Consider the following 20,575-nt stretch of genomic DNA (forward strand, 5'->3'; position numbering starts at 1 on the left):
ATTTTTCATGTAATACTATCATATCCTGTATACGCATGAGGGTACATGGCAGGAATTTGATGATGATGATACTATCAGAAACTGTGTTTCTTGTTTCTGGTATCACTGGCTGCAAGACTCAGTCATGAATGTGAGTTATCCCATTTAGGTGCTTTCCTCAGTGTACAGGATTATCATGCTTGCTGTTGGAGATAATCGATGGCTTGCACTTTTCCATGTTACTTCAACTCTATAGGTCTTTTAAATCTGAAGTTTGGCAGACATAAAAACACATCACAGCTAGTAGAGTCTCTGTTTTACTGTAGCGTAAAGTTCATTCATGGCTAGCTTGATGTTACCAAATACTGATCGTTACAATTTTAGTGTTATTCTAATGATTGTTTACATTGGTGAAATAACTGGTTATTTAATTTCCAATAACCAGTTATTCACATATACCTTTATCCATAACTGTAAGCATTTTTGCAATTGTAAACTACCTAATCAAAAAAAAAATATTAGGCAGTATCCACGAGTTCCAGGTTTTAATGAATGGAGTTGGAATTGAACTACACTATGTTTATTTTGGTATAAAATGAAATTACCAATAGACTAGGGCTGAGTTATTGAGAGCATTGAGTTTCACTTCAGTGTGAATTGTTACAGAAAAGGATTAAGATATTTAGTTTCTTTTATATAAATGGTAGTTTTGTTATTTTTTATTTTTTTATTTTTATTTTATTTATTTATTTTTTGTTGTTGTTGTGTTATTTAAGAAATTTATAATTCATGTAATCTGCATATCTTCCGTTTAAGTGTTCTTCATAAACAGAAACATGAAACAAATTCAGTGAAACTCAAGATTCTAAGTAGGAATTAAAACCACTTATTAAGGTTTGAATTAAAACAATCCACAAATTTCAGTTTTCAGATTGTTTAATATTGGCTAACTTTATTATTGTGTTATTATTTGATCTTAATGTATTAATGTATACATTGTATAATCATACATATTGATTTAGCAGCGAAGTCTAACAGTATATATTTATATTGACAGATTCTTCATCTGATGATGATAGTGCTATTAATGAAAGTAGCACTCCAGAGCAAGAACAGTTGCCTCCATGTACATTCCAGGAAATCTTCCACAAGCATCAGCAGCCAACATCCTCCCCATCGGATACTTCTAGTGCATCGTCAGCAAGAGAAACACCTTCACCACAGCAGTGGCACATGAAGTATAATGGAAGGCTAGGGAGAATGGAGGAATATTGGCCAGAACATAGTGGAATTAGAAGTCCAGTAACAAACTTAGCTGATGTTCTGCAGAATCTCACTCCAAGTGAGTGTTCAGTTATCTCTGATAAATGTAGTAGTTTTGATGCACTTAAGTTCTTTCCTAATATTCTCGTTTATAACATGATATTGCCACTGATGTCATCCGTTCATGCCTCCAATCTTTCTCAGGACTCTCATATCCGTGGTCTAGTGTTTTGTTTCTAACCCAGATCTCAGATCCATAAGTTAAAATTGGTTTGATCACTGTCTTGTATACAGCTAATTTAGTCTTTTGAGTAATTTCTCTTATTCCATGTGAATGTATTCATTTGACTTCCTACCATACCAGCTTTGTTGATTCTGTTGTCTATTTCCATATTTAATTTACCATCTTCACTAAAAATCGTGCCTAAGTAGCTGAAATGTTTTACTTGTTCAATAGGTTCTCCATTCATGATGCGTTTGATATTTTCAGTGTTTCTGCCTATTTTCATTTTCTTTGTATTGTTATTGCTGATCTTCATACCAAATCTATTAAAACAGTTATTCAATTTAGTCAGGAAATCTTAAAAGTATAACATCGTTCTCATAAAGTAAAGTGCTGAGATTATCATCTCCAGTTTTGATATAAGGTTTAATATCACTTTCCTTCATAATGTGATCCATATAGATAATTATTAACAGAGGGGATAATGTACATCCTTGTCTGACACCAGATTTAACATGAAACCATCTTCCTCTACTTCCTTGAATTCTACCTGTTGACTCACAACTTAAATAAAGACTAAGTATTGCTTGATATAATGTCCCACTGACGCCATATAACTGTAGTGTTTTGAATAGCTTTTCTCTTTGCACTTTGTCATATGCCTTTTCCAGATCTACAAAACTTATATAAGATCTTTCTTATATTCCTATGATTTCTCAACTATATTTGTCATAAAGTGAAAATATGAGAATCTATTTGGACTGAATCCAGCTTGTTTTTCACCAAGCTTTCCACAATCTTCTCAGCTGTTTCTCAAGTATGCTTGCATAAATCTTACCAGGAACACTGAGTGGAGAAATACCTCTGTAATTCTCACATTCAGTTTTATTTCCTTTTTTATGTATGGGTACTATGAGAGCTCTACTCCAATCATCGGGAATTTGTCCCTCTGTCCAGGCCTTTTGAGCTATGCAGTGCAGCCACTGTAAAACTTTTATACCTCCATACTTCAGCATTTCTGGTCGAATATCATCTACTCCTGCTGCCTTTCCACATTTCAAGCCTTTGATGGCTTTTTCTACTTCAAGTATGGATATGTAGGATATGTATTCCTGATTGTATGCCTGTTGAGTGTTTTTTTATCACTGTGCTATCACTGCTTGTTTCATTTAACAATCGCCAGAATATCTTGCTACCTTCTTGATATTTATTTGCTATGTTCTTACCGAAGTCTTCCAGCTAGTTTTACACAGTGTTTAGCTTTCTTACATTTGTCTCTGTATTCTCTAAGAGCATTAGCTGACTTATTTGCCAGGAACTTTTGATATGCTTTCTTCTTTTCCTTCATTGCCTCTTTAACTTCCTGTGTCCACCATGGAGTACTGATTTTTCTATCTTTGCAGACAACCTCACCCATGCCTCTCTGGCTGAATCAATGAATATTTTCTTCAGGGCTTGCCATTGAATCTCCAAGGTTTGGTTCCTGTTCTCGAACTCTCATTTTTTCTTGATTAATGTTTGTCTATTTTAGTCTACAGTTCATATCTAACAGCTGCTCCACTTTTATTCGCTTTAAAACTTTCTTATATGTTCTTCTTTTCAGTATGAATTTTAATTTTATCCTACTCAAGACTAAATGGTGATCACTTGCAATTTCAAATCCTCTAGTGACCTGCACCAGTGAGAAAACATTATTATCAACATTAACATAGTCAATGAGACTTTTCTTATTCCTTTCATCTTCTTTCCATGTGATTTTTTTTTACCAATTTTTGTTTGAACATTGTGTCAGTAATAACAAGTCCATGTCCTGAGCAGAAATCCAACAGGTACTTGCCATTATTATTAGCTTTGCTCTTTTCTCCAAATTTTTCCAAATTATTTTTGTATGTCTGACAATCATTTCCTACTCTGTTATTTAGATCCCCAACAGGGATCAACTTTTCCTTTTTCATTGTGTCAGTTGCTTTTTTTAAAGCCGCAAAAAATTCTTCCACTTCTACCTTAGTAGAACCTTCTGTTGGACCATAGGCACAAATAAGTCTCATTGTCGAGTTCCACATTCTGATATTTGCGCTTAACACTCTACTTGACATTGCCTGCCATTCAAGAAGATTATCTTCGTATTTAGTGTTGAATGTTATAGGTACTCCTTCTTTTCCCTGATTGTTATTGCCTGAATGTAACATTTTGTATTTATTGCTTAGAAAGATCTCGCCAGTATTTGTCTTTTTTGTTTCCGTCACCCCTATTATGTCGATCTGGTGCTTATCCAATTTCTCAGCTAGCTCCATTTCTTTGCCATTCAGTATGTGTTAGTACCAATCTTGAACTCTGATGATGAGTTGGGATTTGTTTCAATAGCTGACTTTTCGCTGTTCACCCTGGTTCTCTGGCAAAACAACAGGGTTCTTGTTTAAGGTTGTACCATCATTTTAGATTGTGGTTTAAGCCAATAAGATACAATTACAATTTGGTTGGCTAAATCCCAAATTGGCATATTCTTTTTCATTCAGTATCCAGGTAGATACCTAACAGGGTCAACCTCTAGAAGGTGAGAATTGTACATTAGGCCAGAAGCCCTGATTGGTTCGCATTCCTTTAAAGGCTGTGTGTAGGTCTCTTCTCAGTTATACAGCTTTGACCCTTAAGTACCCCTTCAGAATAGTTGTATGAAATAAACTTTTGAAATCTATTTTGCAGCATGAATTAACTATAAATTAACAAAATAATATAAAAATAAGAAATTGATTATATAAATTAAAAGAGCATAAATATACTTGGGCAGCAAGAGGATGGAAATCAATATTAGATTACTTCATATTAAATGAAAAGACATCAAAAATTTCACTAGATGTTAGAGTTCACAGAGGATATGAAATAAGCAGTGACCACTTCCTTGTTAAAATAAAATTAAGATTACCACCTAAATGGCTACAAGTAACAAGAACAGAAAGAAAATTTGAAACATTTGTTTATAAAACTAGACTATTGAATGACACAAATGTACAATGGCTATATGAACAAAGAATTAACCAGTATCTATATAAAATAAAACAAAATGAAGAAATAGAAATAGAATGGCTTAATGTAAAAACGATACTAAATGCAGCAGCAAATGAAAGCTTAGGAAAGACCAAAAAATTCAATAAAAGAAATAAACTAAAGATCTGGGATGATGCAATCAAAGAAATAATCAAAAAGAAAAAAGAAGCCTATTACAAATGGTTAAGCAGTAAAAGATTAGAAGATGAAATAGAATATAAAAGAATAAGAGCCATAGCTAAAAGAGAAGTCAGAAAAAGACATAGAGAATCATGGAATAAATTTGTTTCTAATTTAGAACATGATTTATATAAAATAAGACCCAATGTATATAAGATTTTGAAACACCTAAATGCAGATACCAAAGAAAACATAAAATTAAACACTGAATTGAAATTAGAAGAATTTCTAAATTACTACACAGAACTGTGGACAGACAAATATTTTAAAAAAGACAACTGGCAAACAATTAACGAAAACGAAAAGGAAATAACTGAAGAAGAATTAGAAATCAGCCTGAAAGAAACAAGAAACGGAAAATCACCTGGAGAAGATAAGCTAGGTTCAGAACTATATAAATATGCAGGAACAAGATTCAAAGGAAGACTCTTATTATTTTTAAATAAAATTTACTCAACTGGTATCCCCCCAATAGAATGGAAAAAAGCAATTGTGATTCCTATCTTTAAGAAAGGTAATAGAGATGACCCTAAAAACTATAGAGGTATCAGTATACTAAATTCATGTTACAAAATATACAGCAGAATCTTAAATAACAAACTAATGAAATATTCCGAAAACTTTATTCTAGAGGTACAAAATGGATTTAGAAAAGGACGATCATGTATAGACCCAGCCTTCTGCCTAAAATTAATAATAGAAAAAAGAAGAGAATATAATTTAGAAACACATATTGCATTTATTGATTTTGAAAAAGCATTTGACAAAGTTAAAAGAAACATATTATTTAACATATTAAAAGAAAGACAAATACCAAATAATATCCTAAAAGCTGTCACAAGTATATATGAAAATAATCAAATACAAATAAGATTAAATTATGAGCTATCATATACAAGAGAGATAAACCAAGGGGTCCGACAGGGATGTCCCCTCTCAGCAACTCTTTTTAATATCTACTTAAATGAAATAATAATAAAATGGAGTAAAAATTTACATCAAGGAATTAAACTTTCACCTACAGTTAACTTAAACACTCTCCTCTTTGCAGACGACCAAATAATAATTACAAATTCTGAAGATAACTTACAGAAAGCTATTTTAAATCTAAATGAGATATCCAAAGATTATGGTATGATAATATCAACGGAAAAATTAAAAACTATGGCCTTTAAAGGACAAGATCCAGCAAGAACTAAAATAGTATTAGATAACAAGATCTTAGAACAGGTGAATTCATTGAACTACCTAGGATGTATGATCACTTATGAAAATGAAAAAGATATAAACATAAAAATTGCAAAATATTTAAAAATAACAGGAGTAATTAACTCTATATTTAAACCAAACCTAGTTCAAAAACAAACCAGGCTAAAAGTATACAGTACATTAGCCCTACCGGTCTTAATGTATGGAAGTGTAATCTGGACAATAAAACAAAAAAGACAAACAAAGATTAACAACAGCAGAAATGAAGTTTATGAGAAAAACTGCAAAGTATACCCTATTTGATCACAAAAAAAAATGAAGATATTATGAAAGAATTAAACCAAGAACCAGTAATTGAAAAAATTAAAAAATATAAACATAGATGGATGGAACACGTTCAAAGAATGAAAACAGAAAGATTACCAAAACAAGCCTTAAAGTACAAGCCATTAGGAAAAAGAAAACCAGGACGTCCTCTTAAACGATTCAGCAATGACTTCTAAGACCGGAACAGGCCATACTAGGCCTAAATCCTTGATACGTATGATGATGATGATGAAATTAAAAGAGATTATTTTCAACTTGCAAGTTGCTGTGTAATCATATTTAGAGTATGCTGTTGTTCGAATGAGAGTTCCATATTAGTAAGTATAATGCCATCTTATGAATTTAGTTTTTCATTATTAGTTGAAATAGTTTTGTCTGTAAACTGTCTATTTCTCTGACTAGTTTTCTATTTTTGAGGGATGAAAAATCTGTTTTTATGAGTACAAAACTGCCACTTTCATATCAGACCTGTGAACTCCCTTTAGTTACGTCCTTACAATGATGGAATTTAGTTCTTTCCATTCAGATGGAATTACCATTACTGTTTGGACTATTGGGAAATGGGGGGGGGTATTAGAATATTATTAGTATTAAGAGAGACCTCCAGGGAATCAGGAACTTCTCAAGGGAGGCCCTACTATTCATCCCAGCTGTCACACCTGTTCTTGAATTCATTCACGCTACTTGCAGACACATCTAATGGCAGTCCATTCCAGTCACACACCACTCTACGAGAGAGAAGTCTAGCCCTCATCCCATTCTTGATAGCATTCAATCTCAACTTCCAAGGATGCTGTTGTCGTTTAAACACCCTCCATAAAATGGAAAATTCCATCTACTGAAATTCTGTGAACCCTTTCAGAAATTCTTAAGTCTCAATCATATCACCCCTCTTTCTCCTTATTGCTAGTGATATCAGGATTGTGGAATACTGATTATGAAAACAGAATTTGTAGACTGCAAACACTCTGCAGAAGTCATATTTCCATATACAAGTAGCTAAATGTCACACCTTATTACTAAAATACTTTGAATTAGAGATAGATATAAGTGTAAGCGAACAAAGTTTGCATGAAGTAACTTCATGACTGGGCAACTTTTATGTAGAGGCTAATGCCTTCACATCACTTGCCTTATTATGCCTCAGTCAACATCTATCTCTAATTCAAAGTATTTTAGTAATATGGTGTGACACCTTTTAGCTACTCGTATATGGAAATATGACTTTTGCATTACTTCAAATTTGGTATCACTTCTGGGTCTGGCTCCCACTGATGAGACCTCAATAAAGGTCAAAACCAGTCTGGGTATTGACTCTTCTCATAATGCATAGCAACATCTTTAAGGATATGTGCTTTGCATTATAGGATACTAAAGCAAGTGATGTGAAGCAGGGCTGCCACTTTTTGGGATTTTTCCCAAGATCTAGGGAATTTAGCTGCTACCTAGGGATCTAGGGATTTTTAATAAAAAAACTCCCAAAATCTTGGGAAATTTGAACAAAAGTTTGAATTTTAATATTTTTGTCATATTTTACTATTATATTCAGGAATTTTTTTTTTTGATAAATCTGATAAATAAACCCTTTCTGCTCTGTACTGGTTTCGTTTTCCCTTTCTTATCACACAGGTTTTACATCATTACATACATATAGTGCAACCTCTTGCACTGTTATCATAGAGATCCTTGTGCTTGTACAGTGTTTGAAAAATTGTTTAAATTATCAATATTTTTACTTATTTTTATATTTATGGTACTTCTAATCCAACCATTATGGAGCCATCAAAGAAAAAAACAGAAGTCGTATTCTCAAGCATTTAAAGAAGATTGGTTAAAATATCCTGAATTAAAAGATTGGCTGCAGCAAGACGTGAACAGCAAAGATACCAGTTACTGTAAGTGTTGTAATATTACATTTAAAAACGCAAACAAATCTGCGCTAATAAAGCATTCAGCCAAACATAAAAGTAATTATCAGTCTAATAAGTCGACAGCTGTTATTACTCAATTTCTTAATAAGAAAGCGTCAACAGAGGATAAAAAATTAGCTAGGAGTGAGTTAATAATTGCTAGCTTCTTTTCTGAGCATAATGTCCCATTTTCTCATGTTGATCATTTTGTAACGATCATTTTGTATGTTATTCAGGATGGAATATCATTCCATGAAAGGTCTCAACTTACTGAAATATGCAAGAATCAAAAATTTTCAATTATAATAGATGAGAGTACAGATATCTCCGTCACTCAAATCTTAGCTGTTGTTGTACGGTATTTTGATACAGATAAAAAAGATGTAGCTGATGCACTACTGGACATAGTATGTGTAGAGAACGGAAGTGCTAAAAGTCTTTACAGTGCTGTCAAAACTCTTCTGCTGGATCATGGCATTCCCCTTAGCAATATCATTGGGTTTGGTAATGATAACTGTTCCTCCATGATGGGCGTTAACAGTGGATTTCAAAAACTGTTGAAAGATGACGTCCCATCTGTTTTTGTGATGGGTTGCGTTTGTCATTCATTTGCTCTATGCGCTAGTCATGCAGTCAGTGTTTTACCCTCATACTTAGAAGCTTTTCTAAAGGATTTAACCTCCTACTTCTCCCACAGTGCTAAGCAGCAAAAAGATTTTGTACTCATTCAAGAAGCTGCTGATATAGATGCACATAAAATTCCCAAACTTGCGTCAAACCAGGTGGCTGTCGAGGGAAAAAGTGGTATCAACTATTTTAGAACAGTATGATGCATTAGTTCTATACTTTCAAAATGAATCAAGGACAGATAAAATTGACAATGCCAAAAAAATTTATGTTACACTTACTGACCTTGGAACCAGACCAATGCTTTTTTTTCTTCATTATATTCTTGAAAAAGTAAATACACTTAATATAGATTTTCGCTCAGAGCATTTCAGGTTACACCGACAATCCAGAAAATTATTGTAACAATGAGAAAGATGTTAACCAATAGAGGTTAACAAAGGGTGGTGGTTTCAATGTACAGGGTGTTCGGGATAAATTTGACATATTTATAATTAATTATATTTTTCCGTAAGTTACATGTATTAACACACACTTCTCTTCATTTAAAAGTTTGGACCCTTCTTCATTCATATACAAGATGTCAGAAAGGATGGATAGCTGGAACCCACCTGAATCATGGAAGAGAATAACTTGTATCATGATGATTCGTGCCCGCCATCAAAATAAGGATATTACGACTGCTGCCCAATGCTCCCTGAATACAGTAAAAACAATCAGGCATGAACTAGAGACTTGCAATGGTGACTACGAGGATGTAGCAAGAAGAAAGATCCCTAGCAGACGATCTGATTGCGTTCGTACAGCAGAATTCCTCGCAAATCTGCAGGAACAGGTGTTGAAGAACCCTGGCATTGGAATTCGGGCTTTGTTCGTGGAGTTGCTAACTGTAGTCAAGCCCTGGATAACAAGGGTAGCCAATGGTAGGCCGTATGTATGGCAGCAGGATTCGGCCCCTTGCCACACCTCTGGGAAAAGTCAAAAATGGTTGTCTGAAAATTTCTACGACTTCACCAGTCCAAATGTTTGGCCTCCAAACTCCCCAGACCTTAACCCCATGGATTATTTTGTATGGGGCGCAGCTGAAAAAGACACCAATCGCACTTCCAGTAATACAAAAGCCCAGTTAATGGATAAAATTAAAACAGTTTTTGCGGCCCTTCCCAGGGAGACTGTAGCATCAGCTAGTTCGAGGTTCCGAAGCAGAATTGAAGCTGTGATCGATGCTAATGGTGGTTATTTTGAGTAAATCTTGTTGATAGTATTGTAATTAACTCTGCCTGTAATGGTTTTTTGTCAATTCATTAAATTTAATAGATACAAAGAAGATTTTCTTTTTCCTTACGAAACTGTCAAATTTATCCCGAACACCCTGTATACAGCTCTAATCAGACCACATCTGGTCTAGACACATTCCTTAGCCACGTAATTCCTTAATTCCTTAGCCACAGATCTACCAATTCCTAAAGATATTGGCATTCCTCGATATTGGCTGACATAAAAGATGGCATGAATAATAATAAATATGGTTTACTGTCATATTTTATGACAAATCTTACTATTCTGCCGCATTCATCTGCATGCGTGGAGCGAATTTTCTCACAAGTGAATTGTATAAAAACAAAATTAGCTAATTCATTAAAAACAGAAACTGTGAGAGACAGAATCCTAGCAAAGCAGTGCTTAGCGAGACAAAATGCAACGTGTACTTCTTGGGAGCCACCGAAAACATTAATCAAGGAGTTGGAAAGTTGCACAGTTCATAATAGATATAAAAATTGACTTAATACCGCAAAGCAGCAAAGGGAATGTGATCAATTACCAGACGATATTGGCGAAGAAGAAGAGGAAGGAAATGTCAATTAAAGTAAGTTAAGTATGTATTCTTCGTATAATATAAACTTATATATATATTTTTAAATGAAAGTATACTTTGTTACAGGAAAAGAGAAAGAGAGAATTAATAAAAAAAAAATAATTAAAAAAATGAGCAAATTTTTAAGTCATTTTTCTGGTCAATTAGTAGGTAACTATTTAAATATCAATTTTTTGTATTTTATATTATGTTTTTAATTTATGTGTAATATTTTAATTAAACCATGCAGAATTATAAATTAATAAAGGCATATTTAAGTGCATAGTTTGAGTTTTTTGCATATTTAAGAGCATAGTTTGAGTTTTTTTGCATATTTAAGAGCATATTTCGGATGTTTTAAATGTTTTTAGTTATACTTGGATGCATATTTTGCACTTTTTAATGACCTAAAAATCCGAGCACTAATTATTACTACCTGGGGAATTTTTGAGGTCTAATCTGGGGAACTTCGAAATATGTGAGTGGCAGCCCTGATTTGAAGTCATTTGCCTCTATATACAACTTGCCCACTCATGAAGATGAGTGGGCAAGTTGTACTTAATGTGCAAACTTTGTTTGCTTACACTTGGATAAAGGATTAAACCAAGAATATAATTTCTTGGCATCTTTAATTCATAGACATAAATGTTTTGTGGATGTCTTTATGTGGTAAATGAATTTCACTGTGGGGTGTGTGAGAACTGCATCCTTTCTTATTTAGAGGCTTGAAGTGGCTTGAAAAGTTCAAAATGTTCATTTTGTAGAACATCATTCCTAGATACCTAACCCTTAATCCACCCACAGTACTAATGCTCTAGGCTAACATACGCAAATTCCATCCATAAAAGGTGGGTGGTATTCATATAGAGAAGAGCTTAGTCTTTAACCACTATAGCTTAATTGTTAATGATGATACCCATTGGATAAGAACAATGGGTTATAATCCTATTTAAGATGCAAAGAACTTTAAGAATGACTTTTTAAGTGAACGTGAGCTATCCAAGTCTTGTCTTGATGTGACAAGGTTTTCCCTCCATAAACCTTAGATTTTTCATCTTAAAAAACAGGCAGACCTACCTGAATACACTCAATTACAGATATGAGTTCCTGCTAAGGAACTCATAGTCTTAGTTCCTTCTGCCATAATTTCATACAGCACAACCCTTCTTGAAGATATTTTTTGCACAAACTTTTATTTATTCATGCTCAGGTAAAATAAGGATGTAAATAGGAATAAAATTTCTCACCAGGTATATGATTTGTGTTTTTCAGTATCGACTTAATTATGTATGCATATAGCACTCATATGTACATTAAATAAATTTTTTCTGTAATTATAGTTTTTATATGTTTTATTTGTGTTTCCTTTTCTCTGTAATTGGAACAACATTTGATATGCTTTAGTATTCTCTGCATAATAAGTTATATACTACTTATATATCCTATAATGGTTCTGTGGTTCATCAATATGAATAATGCTATATGTATTCTTTGATTTGAAATACCTCAGTTCAAAATCTTATGGAATGTGAGGAACCTGTATATAAGCTTTCGTGTTTTGCAATGGTTTCACGTGGAGTTAGTGTGTTTCTTTCTGCCAAAAACTTTTGTCCCTTGCCAAACATGAACTGGTTAGAGAAGGCATGCAATTAACAGATATTCATATCCCTAATTATCTCATTTATAATTCCAACTGATCCATTATGGCCAAGAGATATTAGGACCATATTTATTACTGTATCAGAAAAGTAGTACCTTTCTGATACAGCAGTACTTTTCATGATCATACTGGTGTTAAAGTTTGTGATTAATAAAGTTCCTAAAAGGAATTTAATTTTTGTAACTATTTAACAAGTAGGAATCTTTAATAAAAAAAGAAAATATACTTGCATCTAAGTGTGAAATACAACTGAGAGTATTTGTTAACTCACATAAGAAAATTTGTTGTAATATGATGAAAATAAGATAATTAAATTATAGAATATTGGTCATAAGAATTTTGCATGTAAAGGCTCGCTGTTAAACAATTGAAACAAGGGATTATAAGTTTTTGTCAATTGTTAGAAAAGTTTAGTAAGCTGATAAAGTTTAATAAATGTGACTCATGGGGTTAGCAAGAAACAAGGTAAGGTCCAAGGTGTCAAAGTTCCCGATTTTGGACATCACCACGAGTCAGTCACGTGCACACGGCCAGCAGGAAATTTTGGCAGAAAAACGCAACCCAAACTGGTCACAGAAAGTGTATCCAGACATCGGGGGGGGGGGGGGATTAATTGCAGAAGGTGCCGGTAAGGTCATGGTATAAAAGGTTTAGGAACCCCCCCCCCACGAGGATCTCTCTTGGTTCTCCAGTCTTCGTTATGTGGTTTTCCTGAGTGATGGTCAGGAGTTCTCTCCTTCTGCCATGACAAGGAATAAAGTAAGCGGGATTTTGGTCCTATTTCCCTATTATAGAAAGGAGGGACACTGTACAGCTGAGAAGAAAGATAACTACTGCATGTTATATCAATCGTTGTTCTTGATGAAAAAAAGAAAATCTGTGGAGAAGTAGGTGCCCACCTAGTGAATCTCACGACTACCGAATTGCAGATCCATTGTGTTTCCTTGGAAGAAGCTTGATATGCTGAAGACGTGAAGGTCCACCTTGATATGAGAAATCTCAGATATGGTCCACTACAGAAGAATTCGTCCTCGGAAATTATAGACGAGTTAGAGCAGAGACTAGCATAGAAGATCCTTATCAAACGGTATTGTAAAATCTTATATTATTTCAAATCTTATGTAGCTGTGATTGTAGTCTGGTTACCGATCTATTGAAGGACTTGAACGAGAGTTGAACCAGGACTTTAGCATTTAAGAATAGAAAGAGAATAAGCTTGTCAGTGTTAATAGATAAATAATTGTGTGTCTAGTAACTTATGCATGTCATCTATATTTTGTCTGAGAGCTGTCTGAAGAATCGAATGTGGTTACTATTGTAGCGATAGGACTGTTTAATCCATATTACTATCGTGAGTAAACATGTGTAAACTAATTGTGTTTAATTAAGGTATTGTATCATAATATTGTGCTCAGACAGAAGAGAAGTTTTAGTCAATTGTTAACATTTGCGAGGATATCCTTTTATCGCATGTGTGGAGTCTTTTGTGGCGGCATAATCGCCCTTCCCACATAGAATTTTATAACCTATCACTTGTGTTTTGCTAATATTGCTTTGTATTTCTTCAGCTTAGTATTGAATTAAGTTTTAATGAATTTTATTGGGGGTGGTTAAGGGTCAAAGCTGTATAACTGAGAGGAGACCTCCACATAGCCGTTAAAGGAATGTGGAGAACCGACCAGGGCTTCTGACCTAATGTCCAATCCTTACCTTCTCGTGGTGCACCCTGTTGGGTATTTTCTTCGATACTGAACGAATGAGGATGGGCTGGCAATTTGAGATTTAGCCCACCAAATTGTATTCTTATTGGTTAAACCAAAATAAAAAATGATGGTACAACATGACAGAATTTTATGCCAGCTGGGGCATTGCCTGGTTAAACAAGGCCCCCATTGTTTTCGCCAGGGAATCAGGGCGAACAGCGAAAAGTCAGCTACTGGAACAAATCTGAAAACACACCCAAACTCAACATCACCAGAGTTAAAGATTAGTACTATCAACATAAGAAGCCTGAATGGCAAAGAAATGGAGCTAGCTAAGGAATTAGATAAGTACCAGATCGACATAATAGGGGTGATGACTGAAACAAAAAAGACCAAAACTGGTGAGATCTTTCTGAGCAATAAATACAAAATGTTATATTCAGGCATTGACAATCAAGGAAAAGGAGTAGCCATAGTATTCAACACAAAATATGAGGCTAATCTTCTTGAATGGCAGTAAGTCTCAAGTAGAGTAATGTGGGCAAATATGAGAATGGGGAACTGAACAATGAGACTTATTTGTGCCTATGGTCCCACAGAAGGTTCTACTAAGGTAGAAGTGGAGGAATTTTTTGAGGCTTTAGAAAAAGCAACTGACACAATGAAAAATGAAAAGTTGGTCCTTGTTGGGGATCTAAATAGGAGAGTAGGAAATGATTGTGAGACATACAAAAATATTTTGGGAATTGGAGAAAAGAGCAAAGCTAATAATAATGGCAAATATCTGTTGGATTTCTGCTCAGGACATGGACTGGTTATTACTAACACCATGTTCCAACATAAAAATGTGCACAAATTCACATGGAGAGAAGAGGCTAGGAATAAGAAAAGTCGCATTGACTATGTTATTGTTGATAGTCATGTTTTCTCCCTGGTGCAGGACACCAGAGTGTACAGAGGATTTGAAATTGGAAGTGATCACTATTTAGTTTTGAACAAGATAAAATTGAATTTCATATTGAAAAGAATAACATGTAAGAAAGTTTTAAAGCGAATAAAAGTTGAGCAGCTCTCAGATGTGAACTGTAGACTAAAATACACAAAGATTATTGAAGAAAAAATGAAAGAGTTTGAGAACAGGAATCAAACCTTGGAGATTCAGTGGCAAACTCTGAAGAAAACATTGATTGATTCTGCCAGAGAGGCATGTGGTGAGGTTGTCTGTAAGGATAAAAAAAATCAGAACTCCCGGGTGGACACAGGAAGTTAAAGAGGCAGTAAAGGAAAAGAAGAAGGCATATCAAAAGTTCCTGTTAAATAAGTCAGCTTGTGCTCTTATAGAATACAGAGTCAAATGCAAGAATGCTAAACACTATGTAAAACTAGCTAAACAAAAATCATGGGAAGACTTTGGCAAGAATATAGAAAATAAATATCAAGAAGGTGGCAAAATATTCTGGAGGTTGTTGAAGAAGCTTAGGAATGGAGTAAAGAGTGCTGTAAAAGAAGTTAGAGATGATAAAGGTGACATGAAAACGGGAGAAAAAGATATCCTTGAAGTATGGAGTAAGTACTTTGAAAAACTGCTAAATGAAACAAGCAGTGATGACAGCATAGTGGTAAAAAACACTGACTACGCATGCAGTCAGGAATACATATCCATACTTGAAGTAGAAAAAGCCATCAAAGGCTTGAAATGTGGAAAGGCAGCAGGAGTAGATGATATTCGACCAGAAATGCTGAAGTATTGTGGTATAAGAGTCTTACAGTAGCTGCACTGCATAGTTCAGAAAGCCTGGACAGAGGGGCGAATTCCTGATGATTGGAGTAGAGCTCTCATAGTACCCATATATAAAATGGGAAATAAAACTGTATGTGAGAATTAAAGAGGTATTTCCTTACTGAGTGTTCCTGGCAAGATCTATGCAAGTATACTTGAGTAACAGTTCAGAAGAATTGTGGAAGAAAAGCTTGGTGAGGAACAAGCTGGATTCAGGCCAAATAGAGGCTGTCATAATCAGATCTTCACTTTACGACAAATAGTCGAGAAAGCATGGGAATATAACAAAGATCTGTATTTAAGTTTTGTCGATTTGGAAAAGGCATATGACAAGAGAGAAGCTATTCAATACGCTGCAGTTATATGGTGTCAATGGGGCATTATATCAAGCAATACTTAGTCTTTATTTGAGTTGTAAGTCAGCAGTTAGAACTGAAGGAAGTAGAGGAAAATGGTTTAATGTTAAATCTGGTGTGAGAAAAGGATGTACATTATTCCCTGTTATTCGTTATCTATATGGATCACATTATGAAGGAAAGTGGTATTAAACATGATATCAAAATTGGAGATGTTAATGTCTGCTCTTTGCTTTATGTGGATGATGTTATACTTCTAAATAAATCCGCTACAAGTCTGCAAGATTCCCTGACTAAATTGAATAACTGTTGTAATAGATATGGTATGAAGGTCAGCAATAAAAAAACTAAGACAATGAAAATAGGCAGAATCATTGAAAATGTCAACTGTGTTGTGAATGGAGAACCTGTGGAACAAGTAAAACATTTCAGCTGTTTAGGCACGATTTTTACTGAGGATGGTAAATTAAATATAGAAATAGACAACGGAATCAGCAAAGCTGGTATGGTGGGAAGTCAATTGAATAAATTCATATGGAATAAGAGAGAAATTAGTCGGAACACTAAATTAGCTGTATACAAGACAGTGTTCAAACCAGTTTTAACTTATTGATCTGAGAGCTGGGTCAGAAGTAAAACACTTGACCAAAGACTAGAGACCACAGATATGAGAGTCCTGAGAAAGATTATAGGCATGAACAGATTGCATCAATGGCAATATCATATTAAAAATGAGGATATTAGGAAAGAACTTGACATTGTCAGCATCCAGGAATGCATTAGCAGAGCTAATCTCAGGTGGTATGGTCAATTTAACAGAATGGGCGAGGAAAGTTTAGCAAAACAAGTGTTCTCTGCCAGGTTGGCAGCAAAACGACCCAGAGGAAGACTAAGATATAGGTGGATTGATACTTTACAAAGTGCCTTAGATGATAGAAATATAATATCTGATAATGTTGGAGTCTTGACAAGTAACAGACTGATCTGGAGGAAAATTGTAGATAGGAAATTAATAATGATGTAATTTTTTTCATGTAGTACTATCATATCCTGTACACTCCTTGAGGGTACATGGCAGGAATTTGATGATGATGAATTTTATTGTATTGTATTGTGCTTATGTGTATAATAAACTTTTGCTCATTGAAAAGTCAGTTGTCTGAAATTGCCATTCAATGCACCCTTGTAATAACGTACGAATTTAGCCGTGGGGGGGGGGGTGGATATTTTAGTTGTGAGTTCAAGGTCACAACTGCATAATTGTTTCACACCTAAACATATTTAAGAAATTCCTTCTTGTTTTGATTTTCTTTCATAAACTAAATGTCCTAAATGGCACAGCTAAAAAATATAGTGACCCTTCATTTATTTGACTGCAGTGGGAACTCAGTTTTCTTGTCAGATAATTGAATTTGTAGAAAGTTGAAGGGTTATTTAACTGAAGGTATAGTTACATAGTTCTGCATCAAAGGTAGGTTGATGCATCCTTCAAGGTTTAGTTATTTAATGGTCAGATAATTGAGAGACTACTCTAATTTCAATAGAATAAAAATATTCTTAACCTAAACTCAAGCCAGTTTGCTATTAAAGGATGCAAAGTAAAGTTTAAAAAATGCTATGAAGCATTTCAAAAATCTTGCTTATAATTTTGAATATTTGGATTATTATTATCATTATTTGAATGGTTATTATTATCCCACACCTCCAAGTCTAGATTCCTTCACCACATCACCCTAGCCTCTTCTGTCCACCTGTCCCCACAATTCAGACATCATTCCTACAACTCTTCTTCATCTCTTTCTTTCTTGCTCTCTCTCTTACCACATCCTCCCCGTCCTCTTCAAACTCAGGAAACCAAATTTGCACACAGCATTCCAAGTGTAGATGTGTCATCAAGTTCCTGCAAATCAACCTAGTAAGGTTGTCCACTTTTGCATTGTGAGTTCTCCAAACCCAATCCTACTAGTATAACATGCTCTTGGAGATTTTACCATACAAAAGTGGTCAACTTACTAACACCAAACTGACAGCCATTACTTGCTCCTACTCCAACTTACTCAAGTCACTCTGCATGTGCTGCATATTTGGATGCTATATTTTTGACTACACTGTTCATGCCCTTGTCATAAGTAAATAACTGAATGTCCTCAACATTATCAATACATGCATCAGACTGTGGCCCCCAAGGACTGATCATCCAAAATTTGGCACCATTTATCAACATCAGTCTGTCAGCTACTTGCCTATACAAGTCAAATCAATAGTTCACATTCCAATCCTACATCCTCCCAACTATATTATTATTCCTGATACCTCCAAGGAGTCCGAAGACTCATCGCGGGAGGACATCTTCAACTGTCTCTACACCTTACCTCTACTACGAATCAACGCCATCTACCGCCCACCTCCAACACCACCACAACTAGTAATTTTTGTCTGTAAATTGCGTGTGTTCTGAACTATACAATTATAAACTATACAACTTCTGAACTATACAACTATACAATAGCCTCTGATGTCGAATCTTATAAAATGGCTTGTGTACACGCTACACATTATACATTCATGCATATATTTGACTGAAGAAGAAGATTATGTGCTCTGTTCACATTACTAGCATACTGAAATGCTCCATCGTGAGACTTTTACCTTAGACAGAAATGGTTGTAATTTTACATATATTTCTGATTACAATATACAGTATAATATAACATTATACTGTACATTAAATACAGTATAGTATAATTTAGACAAAATTCTAATCTCTTACCATGTAATGGGGAAAGATGTTAGTTTATATGTAGATGCAAATCATAGTCTTCAGTGATAAGAGTTTTAGCAACTCTTAAGTAACATTCATGTGCATGAAGATATGTTTAATACCTGTTGAAATGTCTGGTAATGGAAGGACCCAAGTTGGGTGTAAATCTCCAAGTTTGGGAGGCAATTAACCTAGCCTTTCATTTTTGAAAAATTAATCTGTCAATTAATCTTGGCATTCTAGTTGTTCACTGATGATGCAGAATTGGGGAGAGCAGTGTTTAATAAAGGTGCTGTAGAGATCCTGCAGGATGATTTAAATAGACTCACAATTATGGACAAAGGTTAATAGGTGCAAGTTTTATATTGGCAAAGGGATATATATTACATTGATGGAAATGGACTACAGGAAATTGATGGTGGACAGATCAGTTAGTTCAGAGAGCATATTGCAAAAAGTGGGCTAAATAGTTCCAAGAATCACTTGGATGTTTAACACATTGAACAGGCAAATAAGGAAGTTATATTTTTTTTCAATAATGGGATAAAGAAGTGGTAGAGAGGATTCAGAGGCAATTGACACAAAATGATGACTGATCTTTGGAGTGCTCCCTATGAGGGTTGACCAAAGGTTAATGGGTTATTCAATTGGCAGGAAGTAGGGGATGTGAGATGTGATGCAAACATATAACTTACTAAATGGGTTTTATAGAATAGATGGTGAAGAAATTTTTCAACATGTGACAGGACAGGAAAAAACAGACCCCCCCGTCCCGTAAGTTGTATGAACAACATGGTTACCATTAGCAAGAGGACAGATTTTTTGTTTGAAGAGTGGTGAATAAGTGAAATGAGTTGATAGACATAGTCATGGATGCTTTGTCAGTGAATGAGATTAAGGAAAGAGATGTGACTGTACTGTGTAGGTAATAGTTAGTGTGAGGCTTCCATGATTTGTCTTTAGATTCAATGGTTCTTGTATAATAATGATAATAACAACAGCAATGTTATAATCTAATCACCATTAGACATGTTTTATATCTTCATTTTCCTTTTCATCATGTTTTTTTTTTTTTTTTTTATAAATATATCTTTTTGGTGTGAGCAAAGAAGGTTGGCTGAGTGGTTAATGTTTCCACTCTCCAGCCAAGAGGCCGTGGGTTCGAATCCCACCATGGGCATGGATGTTTGTGATTGTCCTATAAACTTTGTGTAGAAAGGGAATCTGTGACCCTACCACTTATTCGAGCAGAAGACAACATTGCCCAAACCATGTGAGGTACGGCAGTGACCATACAGCATCTACGGATGTCAAATGTGAATTTTTATTTTATTATTAAAGAAGGGAGCATTTGATATAATAACTTTTCATTTGTTACTTCAGAGTGTTTTTTGAGGTAGGGAGAGACAAAGTTTAGTGAATAGGAATTTATTTTTATTTTATTTTTATAACTATTGAAATGACAGCTGTATATTTCACTTTTAACAGATATAAGTGTTCAACCAGATGTCACAAATACATCAGAAGTGACAAGATGGACTTCAGCAGACCATGTAAACCGATATAATCAAGCTCACATGTCATCAGTTCGCATCACTCACCATTCATCTACAGGTTTAAATTATGATACAGGTATGTCTTCTTTTTCCTAATTTCTTATAATTGTTTGGATTTCACTGAAGTAGTGTCTAAAAAAA

At 34.5% G+C, this 20,575-nt stretch overlaps 1 protein-coding gene across 1 annotated transcript in view; it reads left to right on the forward strand.

The window, feature by feature from the left end:
- LOC150108732 (disco-interacting protein 2-like) overlaps positions 1–20,575 on the forward strand; it is a 936,780-nt gene that overhangs the window by 154,087 nt on the left and 762,118 nt on the right. Inside the window, exons 7-9 of the mRNA XM_090416186.1 lie at positions 1,037–1,327; positions 8,110–8,115; positions 20,367–20,510. Coding sequence (XP_090272312.1) covers positions 1,037–1,327; positions 8,110–8,115; positions 20,367–20,510 — 441 coding nt within the window. The remainder of the gene's footprint in view (positions 1–1,036; positions 1,328–8,109; positions 8,116–20,366; positions 20,511–20,575) is intronic.

Source organism: Typopeltis vanoorti, chromosome 3, assembly GCF_054136105.1.
Source record: "Typopeltis vanoorti isolate ZY-2024b chromosome 3, IOZ_Tvanoo_1.0, whole genome shotgun sequence".
NCBI classification, from domain to species: domain Eukaryota; kingdom Metazoa; phylum Arthropoda; class Arachnida; order Uropygi; family Thelyphonidae; genus Typopeltis; species Typopeltis vanoorti.